The 21,217-nt window shown below is 39.5% G+C and overlaps 3 protein-coding genes across 4 annotated transcripts in view; all 3 read right to left on the bottom strand.

The window, feature by feature from the left end:
• The window catches only part of LOC311286453 (apoptosis-associated speck-like protein containing a CARD), a 467,220-nt gene that overhangs the window by 210,323 nt on the left and 235,680 nt on the right, over nt 1–21,217 (bottom strand). The window lies entirely within an intron of this gene.
• LOC311286370 (keratin, type I cytoskeletal 19) lies at nt 5–11,634 on the bottom strand. Its single transcript, XM_084402567.1, has 8 exons — nt 10,970–11,634; nt 9,582–9,664; nt 7,313–7,469; nt 6,175–6,336; nt 5,983–6,108; nt 2,104–2,404; nt 808–1,043; nt 5–118 (listed from the first exon to the last, which is right to left on the bottom strand). The coding sequence occupies exons 1-8, from the start codon at nt 11,558–11,560 to the stop codon at nt 113–115; spliced, it is 1,662 nt and encodes a 553-aa protein (XP_084258693.1). The 5' UTR covers nt 11,561–11,634; the 3' UTR covers nt 5–112.
• The window catches only part of LOC311286309 (calmodulin-regulated spectrin-associated protein 3), a 17,349-nt gene continuing 10,026 nt past the window's right edge, over nt 13,895–21,217 (bottom strand). For both annotated transcript variants that reach the window (XM_084402450.1, XM_084402449.1), the window contains 13 exons: nt 21,055–21,193; nt 20,838–20,977; nt 19,899–19,992; nt 19,766–19,811; nt 19,621–19,679; nt 19,100–19,130; nt 17,143–18,991; nt 16,943–17,061; nt 16,566–16,864; nt 16,328–16,379; nt 16,120–16,232; nt 15,488–15,606; nt 13,895–15,419 (listed from right to left, as the gene is read on the bottom strand). In XM_084402450.1, the coding sequence (XP_084258576.1) occupies nt 15,117–15,419; nt 15,488–15,606; nt 16,120–16,232; nt 16,328–16,379; nt 16,566–16,864; nt 16,943–17,061; nt 17,143–18,991; nt 19,100–19,130; nt 19,621–19,679; nt 19,766–19,811; nt 19,899–19,992; nt 20,838–20,977; nt 21,055–21,193 (3,363 nt within the window). In that variant the 3' untranslated portion in view covers nt 13,895–15,116. The remainder of the gene's footprint in view (nt 15,420–15,487; nt 15,607–16,119; nt 16,233–16,327; nt 16,380–16,565; nt 16,865–16,942; nt 17,062–17,142; nt 18,992–19,099; nt 19,131–19,620; nt 19,680–19,765; nt 19,812–19,898; nt 19,993–20,837; nt 20,978–21,054; nt 21,194–21,217) is intronic.

Below are 21,217 nucleotides of genomic sequence, written 5' to 3' on the forward strand. Positions count from 1 at the left end.
AAGAGTGGTTTAAAGGGTTTGAGTTTATTGACGCAGCATAAAACACACATCAGGTTTTGATTGGTTGAGCAGCGATGACATCACTCAGACCACGATGACCCTCCAGTGGACTTTATATCTGCAAAACCACACAGATCAAACAGACGGACTGGGTTAAAGCTCTCATCAGTGAAATCACACACACTTTTCTCTCTTTTATGGCATGTGAGAATGTACAACCGTACAGTTTTAGATGCTTCATTCTCAACATTCAAAACTCAATAATATTAATAATGCAATAATTGGAAAAATTATTAAAAGTTTTTTTTTTTTGAAAATTAACAGAAATTTGGTTGTAAATTTAAAAGTAATGCATTACTTTACACATGATTTGAAAAAAGTAATCTGAATACGTAACTCACATTACTTGTAATGCATTACCACCAACAGTGGTAGCAGGGTTATTATAGAAAATATTAATCAAATTAAATATTTAAACTTATTTTATTTTAGCTAGTCCACAAATATGAAAATAAAAAGCTAATTCAAAATATCACTATAACTATAACAGTATATCAGTGATGGTATAATAACACTGGCCTGTAGTAACTGCAGCACTCTTTATACTGAACATTTATTGACATTACAGATCAGCTGAAGACCTCAAAACTATAATTAGTAGCAGATAAATGTAAAATGACATCAGCACTGTGAATATTGGAGGAGACGCACACGGAAGAGTATGATTTCATGCAGTAGTAACTTTCAACACATTTATAAGACATTTTCAGGCACAAATTATCCAGATCTGATATAAACGGATTGTACCTCAGCTGCTGTAGCTCCGCCCACTGAAGCCACAACATCTGTTACAGCTCCGCCCACTGAAGCCACAACATCTGTTACAGCTCCGCTCACTGAAGCCACAACATCTGTTACAGCTCCGCCCACTGAAGCCACAACATCTGCGTTAGCTCCGCCCACTGAAGCCACTACATCTGCGTTAGCTCCGCCCACTGAAGCCACAACATCTGCGTTAGTTCCGCCCACTGAAGTCACTACATCTGCGGTGGATTGAATTGAACTTTGAACATTTAAATGCAATAATAAACAATACACAAAGTAAACAACTTTTTCAAGTGCAAATGAACACAAGTCTTTAAATATTTGGTGTTATTTCATAAACATCAGAGCGAAAACAAAAACCTGAAAGGCTGTTTGAAAACGTGACTTTTTTTCGACTCCACAAACGGAATGTTGCACAGCCTGTTTTGTTAAACATTTAAATTTAACTGGACTATGGAAAATAAACAAACATTCTAAAAATCTAAACAATTTAAGAAAAAAAAAATTTACCTAGAATTATTCACAGTATTTTCAAGTGTCCATCATAAGAAGAAATTTAGAAATTATAACAAAAAACTTAAATGATATAATTATGAATTAAACTTATGTCATAATTGTGAATTTATTAGTCATTTCATCTCATAATTATGACTTACTTTAGTATGTCACAATTTAGATTTTTTGCAATCTCATAATTTAGGATGTCATAATTTTTTACTTTTTGTCAACTTGTCGACTTGTCATAATTATTACTATTTTAGTCATTTAAGTTTTTTTTCATCGGTTGAAAAATAATGACAAGTCGAAAAATTATGACAAGTTGAAATTGAAAAAAAGTCAAAATTATGACTGTTGGAATTTTTTTTTGGAATTATGACAAAAACTTATTAAATGACAAAAATAATAATTTACTAATAATACATTTTAAGTCATTTGTTTTTTGTCATAATTCCAACACTTCATCTAATGATTATGACTTAGTATGTAATATTTTTTTTATTTTTTGTCAATTTCGACTGGTCATTATTTTTTTGACCTGTGTCATAATTATTAAATTTTAAGTCATTTGTTTTTTTGTCATAAATCCAACATTTCATCTCATAATTATGACTTAGCATGTCATAATTTTGACTTTTTGTCAATTTCGACTTGTCATAATTTTTCGACTTATGTCATAATTATAACTTTTTAAGTCATTTTACTTTTTTTGTCATAATTCCAACATTTCATCTCATAATTATGATTAAGTATGACTCTATGTTGCGTAGCATCCCTCACCTGCAGAGACCGATGTCACCGCTTCGCTGTACAGGACCTTTGCTTGATACACCGCAGGAACAGTTATGCTGAAGCCGGTGAACTCTCCGGCGCCCTCTAGCAGGGCTTTATAGGTGCTGATCTCGTGCTCCAGCTGCACTTTGGTGCTCAGCAGCAGCTGATAGTCGCGGCTCTGTTGCATTGCACTCTCGCGCACTGACATTAGCTCCCCCTCCAGGCCGCCGGCCAGCTGACTCAGAGAGAAGATCTGAGCCTGATACTGAGCCTGAAGCTCCACCAGACGCTGCTCCACACTCCCCTTCTGCAGCAGCACAGGCACAACACATTACACTACACTACAACAGTGTTCAGAAGGTCATCATTTAAACATAGCATTTCATAATTGTGATGTTTTATGCCATAATTTGGAAGTCATATTTTAAACTTAGCATGTCATAATCTTTCACGTTTTATGCCATAATTTTGAAGTCATAATTTAAACTCAGTATGCTTTATGCCATAATATATTGTAAGATGTAATTTGATCCTGTGATCGAAGCGGAATTTTCAGCATCATTACTCCAGTCTTCAGTGTCACATGATCCTTCAGAAATCATTCTAATATGATGAGTTGATGCTCAAGAAACATTTCTCATTAATATCAGTGTTGAAAACAGTTCATTTGTTTGTGGAAACGGTGATATATTTGATGTTTTAAGTGATTATTTCCACTTTGCATGTCATGATTTTAGGTTTTTAAGTCCATTCGATTTAGCATGTCAGAATTTTGACCTAAAAGGAACGCAAGCAAAACGTCAAACATATTTTGGTAGGACATTTGTGTAAGCCAAGTAAATACATCTGACAAATAAATAAAATAATTTCACAGAGGTGTTCCTATAAATTACTCTACTGTTTGTTTGTAGTGTAAAAGTTCAAAGAAGTCTCTTCTGCATACCAAGGTTGCATTTATTTGATCAAAAATAGTGAAATGTGAATATATAGTAAGATGTAATTAGATCCTTATGTAAATTTCTACTTGTCATAATTTTGACAGTATGTTTAAATTTTGGCTGTTTATTTAATCATTTCGACTTAAGTTATAATTTCGAAAGCATGTCTGAATTTGGACTTATGTCAATTTCTATTTGTCATAATTTTAACAGTATGTCTGAATTTTGACTTATGATGTCAATTTCAACTTGATTTCAGCAGTATGTCAATATTGGCTTTTGACAATTTCGACTTAAGTCATAATTTAGAATTTTTATGTTATCATTCAGACTTTTTGAAGCCATAATTTGAATTTAGCATGTCATAATTTTCACGTTTGTTGCCATAATTTTGAAGCCATCATTTAAACTTAATGTATCATAATTTGGATGTTTTATGCCATAATTTTGAAGTCATATTTTAAACTTAGAATGTCATAATTTTGAAGTCATAATTTAAACTTAGCATTTCATAATTCTGATGTTTTATGGCATAATTTTGAAGTCATATTTTAAACTTAGCATTTCATAATTCTGATGTTTTATGCTATAATTTCTAAGTCATATTTTAAACTTAGTATGTCATCATTTTGATGTTTTATGCCATAATTTTGAAGTCATATTTTAAACTTAGCATGTCATAATTTTGACGTTTTATGCCATAATTTTGAAGCCATAATTTAAACTTAGTATGTTTTATGCCATAATTTTGAAATAATTTGATAAAATTAGCATTTCATAATTGTGATGTTTAATGCCATAATTTTGAAGCCATAATTTAAACTTAGTATGTCATTTTGATGTTTTATGCCATCATTTTGAAGTCATAATTTAAACTTATTTGTTTTATGCCACAATTATGAAGTCATACTTTAAACATAGCATTTCATAATTGTGATGTTTAATGCCATAATTTTGAAGCCATAATTTAAACTTAGTATGTTTTATGCCATAATTTTGAAATGATTTTATAAACTTAGCATTTCATAATTGTGATGTTTTATGCCATAATTTTGAAGCCATATTTTAAACTTAGTATGTCGTAATTTTGATGTTTTATACCATCATTTTGAAGTCATAATTTAAACTTAGTATGTCATTTTGATGTTGTATGCCATCATTTTGAAGCCATCATTTAAATTTAGTATGTTTTATGCCATAATTCTGAAGTCATACTTTAAACTTAGCATTCCATAATTTTGACGTTTTATGCTATAATTTTAAAGCCATAATTTAAACTTAGTATGTTTTATGCCATAATTTTGAAATCATATTTTAAACTTAGCATTTCATAATTGTGATGTTTTATGCCATAATTTTGAAGTCATAATTTAAATTTAGTATGGCATTTTGATGTTCTATACCATAATTTTGAAGTCATAATTTAAACTTAGTATGTTTTATGCCATAATTTTGAAGTCATATTTTAAACTTAGCATTTCATAATTTTGGATGTTTTATGCTATAATTTTGAAGTCATAATTGAAACTTAGTATGTCATAATTTTGATGTTTTATGCCATCATTTCGAAGACATATTTTAAATTTAGCATGTCATAATTTTGACGTTTTATGCTATAATTTTAAAGCCATAATTTAAACTTAGTATGTTTTATGCCATAATTTTGAAATCATATTTTAAACTTAGCATTTCATAATTGTGATGTTTTATGCCATAATTTTGAAGTCATAATTTAAATTTAGTATGGCATTTTGATGTTCTATACCATAATTTTGAAGTCATAATTTAAACTTAGTATGTTTTATGCCATAATTTTGAAGTCATATTTTAAACTTAGCATTTCATAACTTTGGATGTTTTATGATTTAATTCTGAAGTCATAATTTAAACTTAGTATGTCATAATTTTGATGTTTAATTAATGCCATCATTTTGAAGTCATAATTTAAACTTAATATGTCATAATTTGGATGTTTTATGCCATCATTTTGAAGACATATTTTAAATTTAGCATGTCATAATTTTGACGTTTTATGCCATAATTTTGAAGCCATAATTTAAACTTAGTATGTTTTATGCCATAATTTTGAAGTCATATTTTAAACTTAGCATTTCATAATTTTGGATGTTTTATGCTATAATTCTGAAGTCATAATTTAAACTTAGTATGTCAAAATTTTGATGTTTAATGCCATAATTTTGAAGCCATTATTTAAACTTAGAATGTTTTATGCCATCAATTTGAAGTCATAATTTAAACTTAATATGTCATAATTTGGATGTTTTATGCCATCATTTTGAAGACATATTTTAAATTAAGCATGTCATAATTTTGACGTTTTATGCTATAATTTTAAAGCCATAATTTAAACTTAGTATGTTTTATGCCATAATTTTGAAGTCATATTTTAAACTTAGCATTTCATAATTTTGGATGTTTTATGCTATAATTCTGAAGTCATAATTTAAACTTAGTATGTCATAATTTTGATGTTTAATGCCATAATTTTGAAGCCATTATTTAAACTTAGTATGTTTTATGCCATCAATTTGAAGTCATATTTTAAACTTAGCCCAGGGAGGGCGGCCCGTCCTGGGCCAGATTCAGATTTGGCCGCCACCGCTGCATCTCCGACTGGAGCCGAGACGGTTCTAAAATGCACCGTCGGGGTCTTGTCGAGGAGGGGACAACGCTCTGCTCGGACAATGAACACGGATCAGAGAACCATGGTGGTCAGACCAGGGGCGAATGGCCTGGCTCAGCCCAGAGAAAGTGCACTTTGTGCGGGCGAGACTTCCAGTAAACGCGGGTCTGGTTTGGAACCAGGGTGCCAGGGTGTGCATCCCGGGGAAGGTGCATCATCCTGGGAATACTAAGGGTGAATGACACACTTGAGGAAATTCACCTGTGTGTGTTTGTGTGTGTGTGTGTGTGTGTGTGTATGTACCTCCATCAGGAAGGACTCCAGCTGTGTCTGCAGGCTCATGGTGAGTTTGTGGTTGTCTGTGATCTCTGAGCTTCCGCTGATGGTTGTCTCAGTAAACAGCGTCGCCTCCTCCTGCTTCTTCTCCACCTGCACCACAGCATCAGCGTCAGTAAAACACACCGAGCTTATGTGTGTGTGTGTGTGTGTGCGTACCTGTCTGGTGTACCAGCTCTCCAGCTCTCTGCGGTTCTTCTCGATGAGCATCTCGTACTCTGAGCGGATCTCTGCCAGCACTCGGGACAGATCCGTGCTCTCGACCTGCTTCACATCCACCGTAACCGTGCCGACCATCTGATCTCGCAGCGACACCATCTCCTGAACCACAGGGCAAAGGTCATCAGACAATTTACTTCACTTGTCTGAACCACCACTGATGTTTCACTTGATGAAAACTTACTTAAGCTGGACTGCTATATTTTCTTCTGGAACAAACTTTGTTGCATTATTTTCCTGTTATCTCTGTAAAGCTGCTTTGAAACAATCTGTGTATTAAAAAGCGCTATATAAATAAAGCTGACTTGACAACAGTTTTTTAAAGATGCCTGGAATTGTGGTTTGTGGCTTTTAATTCATGTTTATCAGTTCGTCTACATGCTAGTGCACTACTAACCCTAACAAGTAAGCAACATTTTTAAATTCTAATTTTTAAAAACAAATTTTCTTTTCTGGTAAAACAGAATCCTGTTGTACTTGTAAAGAAATTTTTGTCCTAACTACAACCTGCCAATGATTTAAATAAAACTTTTTTTTTATATATATATAATATAATATCATTTATACTTTATACTTTATTTATACATATATATGTATAAAATAACCTTATATATAAAAAAAATCTTATAATTTATTCTAATTTTATATATATATATATATAATGTAATAAATTATTATACTATTCTATAATACAGTGTATAACAATACAGTATTATAACCTATTATAATAAATAATAGAATATATATTATGATGAATAATCATGATAATTTTGTTACAATAACAAGGCTGTAACATAAACTGCAGGGTATTTTATTTTACATTGTATAAGTGCTGCGTCATCTTTTCAATAGTACAATCACACTTCAACATGGGAGCGGAAACATCAGATGAGCTCTTTGCCTTTATTTAAAGGGATATTTTAGGAGCCAGTCTACAGGAGTGAGGCGAAACACGGAGGCACTGACACAAGTGTGTTTATCTGCATGTGCTTTTAGCACCGAAATCATTAAACAATTCTGCACATCAGTGCAAAGACACCCAAAGACCCTGCGTTTGCGGAAGAAACTGTGTTCTCACCTCCTGCTGCAGTTTCTTGAGAGCGGTGCGCTCCTCGCTCAGGCCCGTGAGCTCCTGCCGCAACACACTGTTGGTGGAGTCGTACTCTTTCTTCAGGGCCTTCAGACCTGCGATGTCTCTCTCCACAGACTGTCGCATGGACAGCTCCGTCTCGAACCTGCACCACACGGGCAAATTATCATAAACATAAGCTTATAATAGCTTACGATAAACAGAATGTTATCCTGCAGTGGTGTGGACACTGATATAGTTATCGTTATAGTTATCGTGCATTGGTGTGGACACTTATATAGTTATCGTTATAGTTATCGTGCATTGGTGTGGACACTGATATAGTTATCGTTATAGTTATCGTGCATTGGTATGGACACTTATATAGTTATCGTTATAGTTATCGTGCATTGGTGTGAACACTGATATAGTTATCGTTATAGTTATCGTGCATTGGTATGGACACTTATATAGTTATCGTTATAGTTATCGTGCATTGGTGTGAACACTGATATAGTTATCGTTATAGTTATCGTGCATTGGTGTGGACACTTATATAGTTATCGTTATAGTTATCGTGCATTGGTGTGAACACTTATATAGTTATCGTTATAGTTATCGTGCATTGGTGTGGACACTGATATAGTTATCGTTATAGTTATTGTGCATTGGTGTGGACACTGATATAGTTATAGTTATCGTGCATTGGTGTGGACACTTATATAGTTATCGTTATAGTTATCGTGCATTGGTGTGGACACTTATATAGTTATCGTTATAGTTATCGTGCATTGGTGTGAACACTTATATAGTTATCGTTATAGTTATCGTGCATTGGTGTGGACACTGATATAGTTATCGTTATAGTTATCGTGCATTGGTGTGAACACTTATATAGTTATCGTTATAGTTATCGTGCATTGGTGTGAACACTTATATAGTTATCGTTATAGTTATCGTGCAGTGGTGTGGACACTTATATAGTTATCGTTATAGTTATCGTGCATTTGGTGTGAACACTGATATAGTTATCGTTATAGTTATCGTGCATTGGTGTGGACACTTATATAGTTATCGTTATAGTTATCGTGCATTGGTGTGGACACTGATATAGTTATCGTTATAGTTATCGTGCATTGGTGTGGACACTGATATAGTTATCGTTATAGTTATCGTGCATTGGTGTGGACACTGATATAGATATAGTTATCGTTATAGTTATCGTGCATTGGTGTGGACACATATAGTTATCGTTATAGTTATCGTGCATTGGTGTGGACACTGATATAGATATAGTTATCGTTATAGTTATCGTGCATTGGTGTGGACACTGATATAGATATAGTTATCGTTATAGTTATCGTGCATTGGTGTGGACACATATAGTTATCGTTATAGTTATCGTGCATTGGTGTGGACACTGATATAGATATAGTTATCGTTATAGTTATCGTGCATTGGTGTGGACACATATAGTTATCGTTATAGTTATCGTGCATTGGTGTGGACACTGATATAGATATAGTTATCGTTATAGTTATCGTGCATTGGTGTGGACACTTATATAGTTATAGTTATCGTTATAGTTATCGTGCATTGGTGTGGACACTAATATAGTTATCGTTATCGTTATAGTTATCGTTATCGTGCATTGGTGTGGATACTAATATAGTTATCATCATCGTTATAGTTATCGTTATCGTGCATTGGTGTGGATACTAATATAGTTATCGTTATCGTTATAGTTATAGTTATCGTTATCGTGCATTGGTGTGGACACTAATATAGTTATTCTAGTTATCATTATAGTTATCGTGCATTGGTGTGGACACTAATATAGTTATCGTTATCGTTATAGTTATCGTTATCGTGCATTGGTGTGGACACTAATATAGTTATTCTAGTTATCATTATAGTTATCGTGCATTGGTGTGGACACTAATATAGTTATCGTTATCGTTATAGTTATCGTTATCGTGCATTGGTGTGGACACTAATATAGTTATTGTTATCGTTATAGTTATCGTTATCGTAATGGCTCAGTGATGAGTATTGTATTTATAATTTAGTATAAACCTAAGTGCACAATGATACAACGTATCCAAAGAGCTTTTGAAAAGAGCAAAGAGAAATATTGTTATTGTCCGCTGTTGTGGACACTGATATAGTAATCGTTATTGGTGTGAATGGATCTTTACCTGTGCTTTACAGTGACTGAAAATGTCTTTGAATGAAACTAAACTGAGCAGCTGATGCTGCATTACCAGCTCAAACTCACTTCATTCTGAAATCATCGGCGGCCAGTTTGGCGTTGTCCACGTCTAAAGCGATGCGCGTGTGCTCCTGAATGAGAAGCAGAAGCTGGAGGAGAAAACAGAAGCAAACCAGCAGAAATTATCACATACTTTTATCGCTATTTGCTATTGTGGTAACACTTTACAATAAGGTTTATTAGTGTCATGTAGTGTGTTGTCGAGAGGCCTGGGAGAAGTTTAGGAAGTCTCAGTACAATGGAGTGGTTTTCAAAATGCCAGTTGTGGTTTATTTTAGAAGCTGCATTTCACAAGGTGCAGTCCACATAGTACTAAAAAAAAAAAAAATGCTGTGAGCAGCAAAACTGGCCCTAAACAATGCCTAGTGGCACATCCACAAAAATATCAGCATGTCTCACCTCAGACATGTTCAAGCGTTTGCACAGTGTACACTGTAAAAAAATTGTAACACTCCCAAAACAAAAATTTCAATTGACCGATAACATCTAAATTTTTCAATTGGCCCAAGTGAAAATCTGTACATTTAATTTTAGAATTTACAGAATTTCACTTGGGCCAATTGAAAAATTTAGATGTTATCGGTCAATTGAAATTTTTGATTTGGGAGTGTTACAAATTTTTTACAGTGTACACAGGATGCAACATTTCCCCTCAAACATGCTCAGGCCTACCTTTCCCCGTAACACTCATCACTGAATTCCACAGCAAAACACTGGCACCTAAATAATATAACTAACGTTCAAGAACTCATTTCTGACATGCAATAATCATAATACAAACATACATAACATACAACCACAAACTCAAACATTTAACACCTCATAGCACTCGTTGAACACTTTATGTTGGTATTGTCCATCCACATATAGATTGTCAACATACAATACATAGTAAACTATTCCTGCAATCAGCACACCAAGTAAATTCTAAATAGTACTAGGCTGGCACTCTAGTGATGATGTCGTTGACCTGGTTCATCATCACAATTAGTTAACATTAGTAAATGTATTAACTAACATGAACTAACAATGAGCAATACAGTATTTATTGATCTTTCCTTAATGTTAGTTAATAAAAATCCAGCTGTTCATTGTTTGTTCATGTTAGTTCACAGTGCATTAACTAATGTTAACAAATACAACCTTTGACTTTAGTAACGTATCAGTAAATGTTGAAATTAATATTAACTAAGATTAATAAATGCTGAACAAGTATTGTTCATTTTTAGTTCATGTTAACTAAGGTAGTTAACTAATGAACCTTATTGTAAAGTGTTACCGCTATTGTTATACTGTATATTTCTTTGTATTGTCATTACTTGTTTTGTGAAGCTATATTTCATTGGTAATATTGCATGTAAGCCTAAAAACAACAGAGATTGACAGAAACGCACCTTCTCCCGCAGTGGCTTGATCTGGATCTCGTAGGGCTCCAGGTTGGCGCTGCTCCGGACTCGGTGGACGGTAAACGAGCGGAGCTTCTCATGGAGCTCCAGGTTCGTGGTCTCCAGGCGCTTGACCTTCTCCAGATACGTCGCGAGACGATCGTTCAGAACCTGCAGCTGCTGTTTGTCATTGACGATGTTGGACACGGCTTCTGAGAAAGAGCCCGAGACGGCCCTGAAATTGGCCCCGACGTGACCTCCACCTGCGGCCGAGAGAGAGCTTCCAACCGTTCTCAACCCCCCCGAGAGAGAACCTACACCCACCCCCAATCCTGACCCAAAACCTGACCCAAATCCTGACCCAGACCCAAATCCTGACCCAGACCCAAATCCTGATCCAGACCCAAATCCTGACCCGGACCCAAACCCTGACCCAGAGCCAAACCCTGAACCTGCACCGGACCCGAAGCCCGACACAGATCCGGATCCAAACCCTAACCCAGCCGACTGACTTCCGAAGCTGGAGAAACTAACCGGAGCCTTTGAGCGGCTAGTGGAGAGAGACCTGCTGGAGAAGTGCTGAGCTCTGCTGAACGACATGTCGGCGGTGAAGAGACGCGAGACGGTGATGATACAGAGGTGTGTGATGATACACCTATGATGGCAGAGCTGTGTGTGGTGCAGGACGGTGGTGAAGCCCATGGTTTATAGCTGGCCTTCATGTGCGCCACTCCCTCAGTGACGACGGGCCCCGGGGACAAAACCGTTTCTAGAAATTATGACATGCAAATGTTTAAAAGAGCTCTTTGATGACATGAGAAAAGTGAAGAAACATCTCTGAGGAAGAGCTGAATTCATGTCTAGTTAGTAGGGGTGTAACACTATATCGTGTCACAATATATCACAATACAAAAATGCAATAATATGTATTGTGCAGTGTGACAATATTTATTTTTTGACTTACTAAAAAATGGTTACAGGTAACAATACTTGACAAATACACATGGCAAACATGAGGGCTTAAATACAATGAAACAAAGAACCAATCAGAACATGACACATAAGACAAGAGAAGCACTAGACATGATGGCAAGGGAATCACATGACAAGACAGTGACAAGAAACATGAAACAATAACCAAAACTAGACATTACAGATCCCCCACTCTATGGGGGGCTCCTGACGCCCAACAAAAATCTAAACTAGACATAGCAAGAAAGTTCAGGGGGCCATGGCGAATTGGCTTCCGCGGCCAGTACGGCCAGGGATATATGGCACCCACCCAAAATTTTCTGAGGCTGAGCTATGGGGTTGTGGACTGGAACGGGCTCACGGGTTCCTTCTGGACGCTGGTCAGGGGCTGGAGTGGATGCATGTTTGGCCCACACACACAAGATAGCCATGGCCACAATTGTCCGTAACTGACTCAGGTGTGGCGGCCATCTCGGCTGTGGGCTCTGGAACGGCGGTCATCTTGACAGAGGGCTCTGGAACGGCGGCCAACTTGGGACGAGACTCTGAAGCAGTGGCTCTAGAGGGGCAACCATCTTGGAAACGAGACTCTGAAATGGCGGCCATCTTGGGACGAGACTCTGGAATGGCGGCCAACTTGGGATGAGACCCTGAAACAGTGGCCATCTTGGGACTAGACTCTGAAACGGTGGCCATCTTGGGACGAGACTCTGAAACGGTGGCCATCCTGGGACGAGACTCTGAAACAGTGGCCATCTTGGGACGAGACTCTGAAACGGTGGTCATCTTGGGACGAGACTCTGAAACGGTGGTCATCTTGGGACGAGACTCTGAAACAGTGGCCATCTTGGGACGAGACTCTGGAACGGCGGCCATGACATGAAGTGGCTGAGGTTTAGAGGATACTTTGGGATTGTGGGGCTCCTCAGTAAATGACAAACTGATCAATAAAAGGGCAAAGTCAATATATTCCTCAAGAGTCACTGGGAGGTTGCTATCCGGCATTAGATAGTTCAAAACGTCATTAAGTCAATTTCTGAAAATGCCCTTAACAGCAGTGACATTAAAATCTACCTGAGAGCAAAGTCCACAAAACTCCTCCACATAACTCTCAATGGCTTGGTCACCTTGGCGGAGACCCAGGAGACAAACTGCTGGGTTCAAGTATTCTGTAACAGTCCACTGCAGGCCAGTTGATAGAACCCAAGTGCAGCTTTATTTCCCAAACATGATCAAACATAAAACAAAGACTTGGCCTGACTTTTTCATGGCTTGAAAAACATGGACTTACCAAACAGTGGTTACAGGTAACAATACTTGACAAAGACAATAGATAGATAGATAGATAGATAGATAGATAGATAGATAGATAGATAGATAGATAGATAGATAGATAGATAGACAGATAGACAGATAGATAGATAGATAGATAGATAGATAGATAGATAGATAGATAGATAGATAGATAGATAGATGAGGTATGGTGACCTTGTCATTTTTTATAAAAGACACAATCTGACACGTTCAGGAGCTGAAATAATATCTCGATGTCTGAGAGTCCCACGTCACTCTCACAAACCCTCGAGCACTAATGCTGGAGGTTCTTCTGTTTTTCATGATCTGCTCATTAAACATGCAAATGAATCATCGCTGTGAGGATTAAACAAAACTGTGAACGCTCAGAGTGTGTGAACCGCGTCTGTCAGGATTCTCATCAGCATTGGGTACAAAGTGGAAAAAAAGGGTGGTAAAAACACCTTTTTCGAAGATCAAATTACATAAAACATATAAAAACTCACCAATTAGGCCTATTGCATTCCTTATGCACAGCAATGTGGGCATCTAGTCAAGAAAACAAGACCGGTCAGACACAAACTGAACATTTACATTGAACATTATATATGTGAAATTCAGGAATCATTCCTTTGCTGTCAGTCACTCACAGAAACAGTGGAGTTGAATTGTTAGAAATGATTTTATTGATCTACATGTTCACATAAAATCATCAGTATCATCATCATCATCATAGAACAGGAAAACACACAGTCAAACATGATGTCAAAACTCAAAAAACAGCCTTTCACATACATACACACACTCCCTCTCACTCACTCTCTCTCTCTCACACACACACACACCAGCGCTGTATGAATATGATGGAGGTTTAATGGCTTTTTAATACTGATCCAGGATCAGGTTCTCAGGACTGTGACCCACTGATCCACATGCAGCTCAGAGACTCTGTTCAACAGAGTCAGACATCAGATCACATGATGCCTCAGTCTTTGGACAGGAGAGTCATCTACTCCACACAGATTCAGCACACGAGGAGAGACTGATGCAGCAATATAAAAGAGAACAAGTGTTCGCAGCAGGAGATCTCTAAAATCGCCCAGCCAGTCGGAGAATAGATAAAACCCTCAGCAGCGATTCTCACTAAAACTACAGTTCCACTAGACTGAGATTCTAAAGTCTGTATCTATAAGAGCAAAGAATATAGAGCATAAAAATCAGAGAGAAAAAGTGCTCAGTTGGTGTAACCGTCAAGAGATATCTGGACCGAACCGAACGTTCACATGCAAACATGAGCGTGAAAACCTTTAGTAGCGTGAAAACCTCAGGGCTCGTCTTCAGGGTTCATCTGTCGTCATGCAGAGTCAGAAAACATGAGAGGGGCTTTTGGTGATCATAAAATTAATCACAGAGACTGTCTGTGTCGTGTTTAGTGCTGGTAAGGTGTTTATTTAGAGGAATGGCACTTATAGTGGGTCTATCGGAGGGGTTTAAGGTTCGTTCACACCAACAACAATAACTAAGTTTTAAACAATCGCTGTAACTATGAGAATAGCGAGGTCCACACCTTGGCGATAATGGCACAGAGGAAATATATCACTTTCAGAGTGAATGTTTACAGCTGATGAACGTTAAAAACATTGACAGCCAATCAGAATCCATCCTGCTTTAAAGAGCACAAGCATTTTAAAGAGACAGACGACAAAACTGCAACGTGCTTATAATAAACAGAACGATATCATCTATTGGTGTGGCCGCTAATATAGTTATCATTAGAATTATCAGTATAGTTATTGTCCATTTAAGTGTATGCTTATAATGTTATATTTATTGTTCTTGGTGCGAACAGGTCTTTATTATGGTGGGAGTGGTTTATTTTGGTGGGTGTGGCCTATTTGGGTGTGGCTACTTTTTTGGGCGTGCCGTGTTTCTTAGCGTGCCAGAGATGTGCGGGGATAGTGAAAGCGTCGACGCTCATACTCAATGTACGAGACGGAAGAGTATTAAACTGTTTCCTGTCGGAGCTGTATTTATAAATGGCTTCCACGGCCGTGGAGGAAATGACACGCGGGCCGACGCCGCAGAGTCGTTGCAGCTCCTCCGATTGGCCGTCGAGGGTGTAGATGGCGCGGAACTGACAGTTGGAATCACGCAGGAGAATCAGGAAGTGGCTGGCGGAGCTCTTCTCCATCTCCTAGAGACAAAAAGGAACTGTCAGAATGTGAAAGTCATGACTGTAGAGTAAGATGAACAGTGACGCACCTCTACAATCTTGTTTTTCTGGGATTCGTTGACCTTGCCAGCGAGGCAGCAGCGTGAGAGCGCGTTGTGAATGATGAACTTGTTGGATTTAAAACTGGGTTCCTTAAATAATTTAGGACCTAAAACAGGAGATAAAACTGACTGTGAGTGAAAACCACACAGATCAAATAAGGTACTGACTAATAAGGTACTGACTACAGCCATTAAATAAGGTACTGACTACAGCCATCAAATAAGGTACTGACTACAGCCATCAAATAAAGTACTGATTACAGCCATCAAATAAGGTACTGACTAATAAGGTTATGCCTACAGCCATCAAATAAGGTACTGACTACATCTTTTCAAATCAGGTCAAACCGCTTTGTCTTCATACATAAACCTGTTCTACACAGTGCAGTTAAACCACTATGACTTAATATGATTATAAAATTGGCTTGACAAAGTCAACATACTTTAAAGAGTACTTAAACATTACTAGACAGCATCAGACTACTTTCAGTTTGCTCTGACTTTTATGCCCATTAGAGTTCAAACTAGCCTTGAGTGGTTCGTGACTTCACAAACCTCCTTTAGTTGTAATTATTTTCAAATGTGGAAACTGATCACAAAAACAACAATCGGCTCTTTACCTGTGTATTCTGGGAGTGAGGCTGGAGAGGAGGCATTGAAGGCTTGTTCCCAGTCTCCATTCTGATTGGCCGGTTTCCCTGATGACATCACCTTTGAGGGCGACTCTGAACGACTGAGTTGGTGGATGAGAGAGAAAGTGTTGAAGTAAAGACAGGGATGTATGGAAGGGAGATGACGAAAACATGGCTGAGCAGCAGGGTACAGTACCTTGCTGGTTTTTCAGTTGGTAGAGATCGTCCATCTTTCTGGTTAGCTACAACTGCATGAGAAAACACATCTGGTTTTTAGGGCATGATAGTGAAATCTTTCTGCACCACTAGCACAACCAAACAGAACTGTTTTCAAACCCAATCTCCATTCATTGATTGAGCATGTTGCAGTTTCGTTCATACAGGCAGATCGTAATTCTGTTTGGTGACAAGATACTTGTGATGTGTGTGGTTACCTGTTCTGTTCTTCCCAGGTGAGCGTGTGTGAGTGATCTCATGGTTGTTGTGCGGTTTGTGTGTGTGCTGTTTTTTGCCACTGTGCTTTGCTGGTTTCTGTCTGAGAACCTTTCCTAGATCAGCCATTATCTTCAGCTGGTGGCGCCTTTCATACTCCGCCTGTGTGAACGCTCCCCGACGCAGGGGTGTTCCAGGGGGCGTGGCCTTTGAAGGAGGGGGTGGGGTGTATGAGGTGGGCAGTGACTGTGAAAGCGGAGGAGTTTGAGAAGGTTGCAGGTCATCCACAGAAACCTGTTGACTGTAGGAGGAAGCAGAGGTAAGCAAGTCCTGAATGCAGGTCCCGAATGAGAGGGTTTGGATATTTGGGTGTTCTTACCTGTTCTCAGGGTCTTGCCCGCATCTTGTCCGTTTCTTGATCTCTTGCGCTCGTCTTTGCTGCCGCTCCAATAGCAGAGTCCTTTTCAGGGCCATCTCCTCCTCCGAGAGACCCTCCTCCTGAATGCCCACAAATACACATGTTAAAAACACCTCTGACATGTATCATCAACCAAACCACATGCAGACCTTCACACACACCTTGAAGAACACATCGAGTCCCAGCCTGCTCTCATTCTCTGTCTGGTCACTCATGGAATCCGATGAGAATATTTCTGCACCCTGTTCCAGATCTGTGTCGTCTCCCACCGTCCCCGCACCCTCTGTCTCATCTTTCACCAGAGCGCTGCTGAGGAGCATGTCGCTTTCAAACGAGCACTCTGACGGGGCTCCCGAACTGCTCCCACCGCCTAAGAGTTCAGCTGGGAGCGCAGACGGAGGTCCGGCCTCAAGCTCCAGGGTGAAGATCGGAGTGTGATGCTCGCTGGAGCCTGATTCTGATGTGCTCTCTTGAGGCCGAGTAAATTGCAGCGGAGAGTCATGAGGTGTGCGTGGACTTCCGAATCGCAGTGAGGAGCAAGTCTGCACCTGACACTGGCTCGGAGAGACTCGCCGCAGATGGGGAAGCGTGTCTACGTTCTGTGGGGGAGTTAGGACACGTGTGAGAGGCTGGAAGCCGAGTTCTGTGGGGCGGGAGGGACGTTGACGTTTGGGGCTCTTAGGAGTAGCTCCATGGGATCTGCGTGGAGCAGATGATGCTGAGCTTTTAGGGGATCTTGGTGTGTCAGAAGCTTGTGCAGAGCGTGAAGGAGATCTAGAGGGTGAAATGATACGGGTGGAGTCTCTGGAAAGATGAGGGGATTTAGGACCAGCTGGGATGACCCAGGCCTTACTGGAGGCAGGTGTCTTATTTGAAGAGGTGTTTTTCGGAGAACTTAGAGTTTTCTTTCCCATGAGTCTTTGCTGCTGTTCTGTAAGGAGCTGCATGTCCCTTTGTAGGGTCTGTAGGGTGGAGCTTAGCTTAGCTACTGCCTCATTATATTCCTCCAATGGAGGCTCTTTCTCCACCTCTTTCTTTGTATCAACAGAGAAGGTCACCTGTTTCTCCAGTTTAGGCGGGGATACTACATCGCTGGTGTTCTCCTTCTGTTCCCCATCCTTTTCTTTCTTATTCTCCTCCAGTTTCCTCTTCTCCTCCTCCTTCTCTTTGTCCTCCTCTTGTTGAAGCTGTTGCTCCATTTGTGTCAGTCGTTCATCCAGGGTAAGGGACTGTCCGTCGTCTCCCACTTCTTCCCCTTGTTTCTTCTGTAAGTGAAGGAAAGCAGTTTTGCCCAGCCTCTGCCTGTGCTTGGTAAAGATGGCCTCAATCCGCCTCTTTTGGGCTTCAATTGCTCTGCGTTTCTCCTCTAGACGTGCACCCAGCTCCTGTGCTTCCACTGCCCCAACAGGGCTCATCTCTGCAGGGCTGCACAACGACACTACATCCTGGGACCTGGAGTTACTTGGGGATTCTGGCATCATCTTCCTGCGTTCAGCAAAGTTTGTCATGCGACCAGTCTTGGGTCCGTTGGCTGGACTGGAGGAGGTTTTGGGGGAGTTTTCAGGTGTGTCACACTCTGAACCTCCATTGTGTTCTTGTGAACCTACAGGTTGCCGTTTTCGGTTCCCGATGCTATTAATCCATCCTCCCATTGGTCGATGCATCATCCCAGTCCGGCATGGGGCAGAGCTGCTCAGTCTGTCTCCACCCTCCTCAGGCGAGTGGAGGTAAAAGCCAGACGGCGCCCCCTCTGGCCGCATACGAGGCTCGTTGTGTACCGGCCGGCCGGTATGAATGATTTGTAAACCCTCTTCTATGGTAGGCAACTCTCCCAGAGGAGCCTGACCAATGAGCTTACTCAGATCCTCTGGGGGCGTGTAAGAGCCAGGGTCGGTTACCCTAGTGAGGCTATCCGTGCTGATGGAACGGTAGAGAGGGTTGCCCATTACAACATCAACATCACTGTCCAGTGGGAATGGGATGCTGAAGGATACAGCCGAGAGGGGACGGCTGAGACAGAGAAAGTGAAAATTACTGAAGATTCATAGTACTTGATGAAGAATTTGTATAATAAAAATAAGATTAGTTGTATTTTCTGGAACTGAAGGACAGACATACCTAATTTGCTTTTTGCTCCAGCCCCGTCCTTCTACACAACAACAAATGTAAAAATAATAATTCAGTTACACACACAAAGAGCATAATTTCAAATATCAAACCACAAATCCAACAAGTCAAGTCAAGTCACCTTCATCTATATAGTGCTTTTAACAAAACAGATTGTTTCAAACAGCTTTACGGTGATAATAGGAAATTAACGGAATAGAGATTGTTTTGGCTTTACAGAAGCTCTAGAATAAAGTTATTGTCCAGCTAAAGTAAGTTTTTGATTGATTCACTTCCGTTGCAAAGATCATCAGTTATTAACTTAAGGGCCGCTAACACGACACCATTTTAACTGAAAGTAGAAAACTTTTAATGCTTTCTGGCCGTTCATTTGCAAAAGAAAATAGCCTGTAGTCTAAACCCAAACTGAGAATACAAACTCCACATGCAAATATTCACTTAAAACAAGACATTGCCAAACACAGCAAGACCTACAAGTACCACAAATCTCACAGGTTGCAGAAAGCTCTCACCGGACACAGAGGGGGACTGAGGCAGGAGCGACTGCTTCAGAAGGAAAGAAGGGGAGCCACTACAAGAAAAACATCAGATCCCATGATGCAGTTCAACATAAAGAGTCTGCTAACATAATGTGAGTGTTTTGACAGGAGCGCTTACCTGTTGCCACTGATCGGACTCGTGCAGTCAACCAGATCAGATGCATCTGTAACCCAAGACAGAACTCCTGTAGGATCTGAATGCACTGTGTGTTTTTGTGTCCGCTCATATGTTTATGTATGTTCATTTCTACCTGTTAGGTCCAGTGTGTGTGTGGGTTTGACGAAATCTGGTTTATCCACTTCGAAGGCAGCGAACAGCTCAGAAAGGAAGCACATAATGTTCACCTTTGGGGTCAAAGAGAAAACTCTTACATATTGTTTTTTTAATCATTATTACATATTATAAAATGGTTAATTCCAATCCTTGATTCTGATTGGTCAATAGCTGTGTTTTATTCACGATAAAACAGGACTACGACCGCTCCACCCAACGGTTCTACACAAACCACTGCGTCTTGCTTCTCCGTGTCCACAAGTTCGAGTCCTTTCAATATAAAAGTCTTCTCTACTGACTGACTCACTCATAAAGACAGTCTTTGCCGCCATCTAATGGCGAAACAATGTATGTAACTTCTGTTGCTGTTTACGACGGAAGGCTTTTAGTGATTTTACTTCATGAAAGTTGCATATATTTCAGCTTTAATATTTGTATTGTGTCGTAACCGTTTTATTGTGAATAAGTCGCCATACAGCACAGCCTCGAGTACCTTATTGCTTTCATATATTTAATAATTGTCAATGAACAAGATGATGCACAAATTTTTGCCATATGTTTATCTTACTGGTAAATTGGGTAGAGATATCGCACCTGTAAAGTGGGCGGGGCATGTTGCACCTACAAAGTGGGCGGGGCATATCTCATCTGTAAAGTGGGCGGGGCATGTTGCACCTATAAAGTAGGCGGGCATATCGCACCTGTAAAGTGGGTGGGGCATGTTGCACCTACAAAGTGGGCGGGGCATATCTCACCTGTAAAGTGGGCGGGGCATGTTGCACCTATAAAGTAGGCGGGCATATCGCACCTGTAAAGTGGGTGGGGCATGTTGCACCTACAAAGTGGGCGGGGCATATCTCACCTGTAAAGTGGGCGGGGCATGTTGCACCTATAAAGTAGGCGGGGCATATCTCACCTGTAAAGTGGGCGGGGCATACAGTAAATCCTCCAGCTGTAGGGGGCAGCAGCTCTTCAGGTGACTTTCACAAAACTCTCTGATCAGCTGGAGATTGTACATACTGTCTGCCGTGGACATGGTGTCCTTCAAACACACATCTACAGAGAGAAGCAGAGAGAAGTGAGTTACATTTCTATAAATCTGGAGAGTTTCCTTCAGGGTTTCTGTGTTTTACCCTCCAGAGGCAGAATCTGAGGGCAGTAGAAGTGAAGCGCAGCAGCGATGGCGCATCCGTTAGACAGATCCTTCACTCCCGACACCACCACGAACACTGGAGTCTCTTTAGACTGAACCTTATCTTTCCTGTAACGGATCTGAGATGGACAGATGCACAGAAA

The sequence above is a fragment of the Rutilus rutilus genome (assembly GCF_951802725.1).
Source record: "Rutilus rutilus genome assembly, chromosome: 2".
NCBI lineage: Eukaryota > Metazoa > Chordata > Actinopteri > Cypriniformes > Leuciscidae > Rutilus > Rutilus rutilus.

Excerpts from the sequence above, each read along its gene's own strand:
- LOC311286370 (XM_084402567.1), bottom strand. The coding sequence starts at position 11,560 with ATGTCGTTCAGCAGAGCTCAGCACTTCTCCAGCAGGTCTCTCTCCACT. Across the intron at positions 9,665-10,969 it reads TCAAGCCACTGCGGGAGAAG|CTTCTGCTTCTCATTCAGGA; the intron begins GTGCGTTTCTGT and ends TTTCTCCTCCAG. Across the intron at positions 6,337-7,312 it reads TCAAGAAACTGCAGCAGGAG|GAGATGGTGTCGCTGCGAGA; the intron begins GTGAGAACACAG and ends CCTGTGGTTCAG.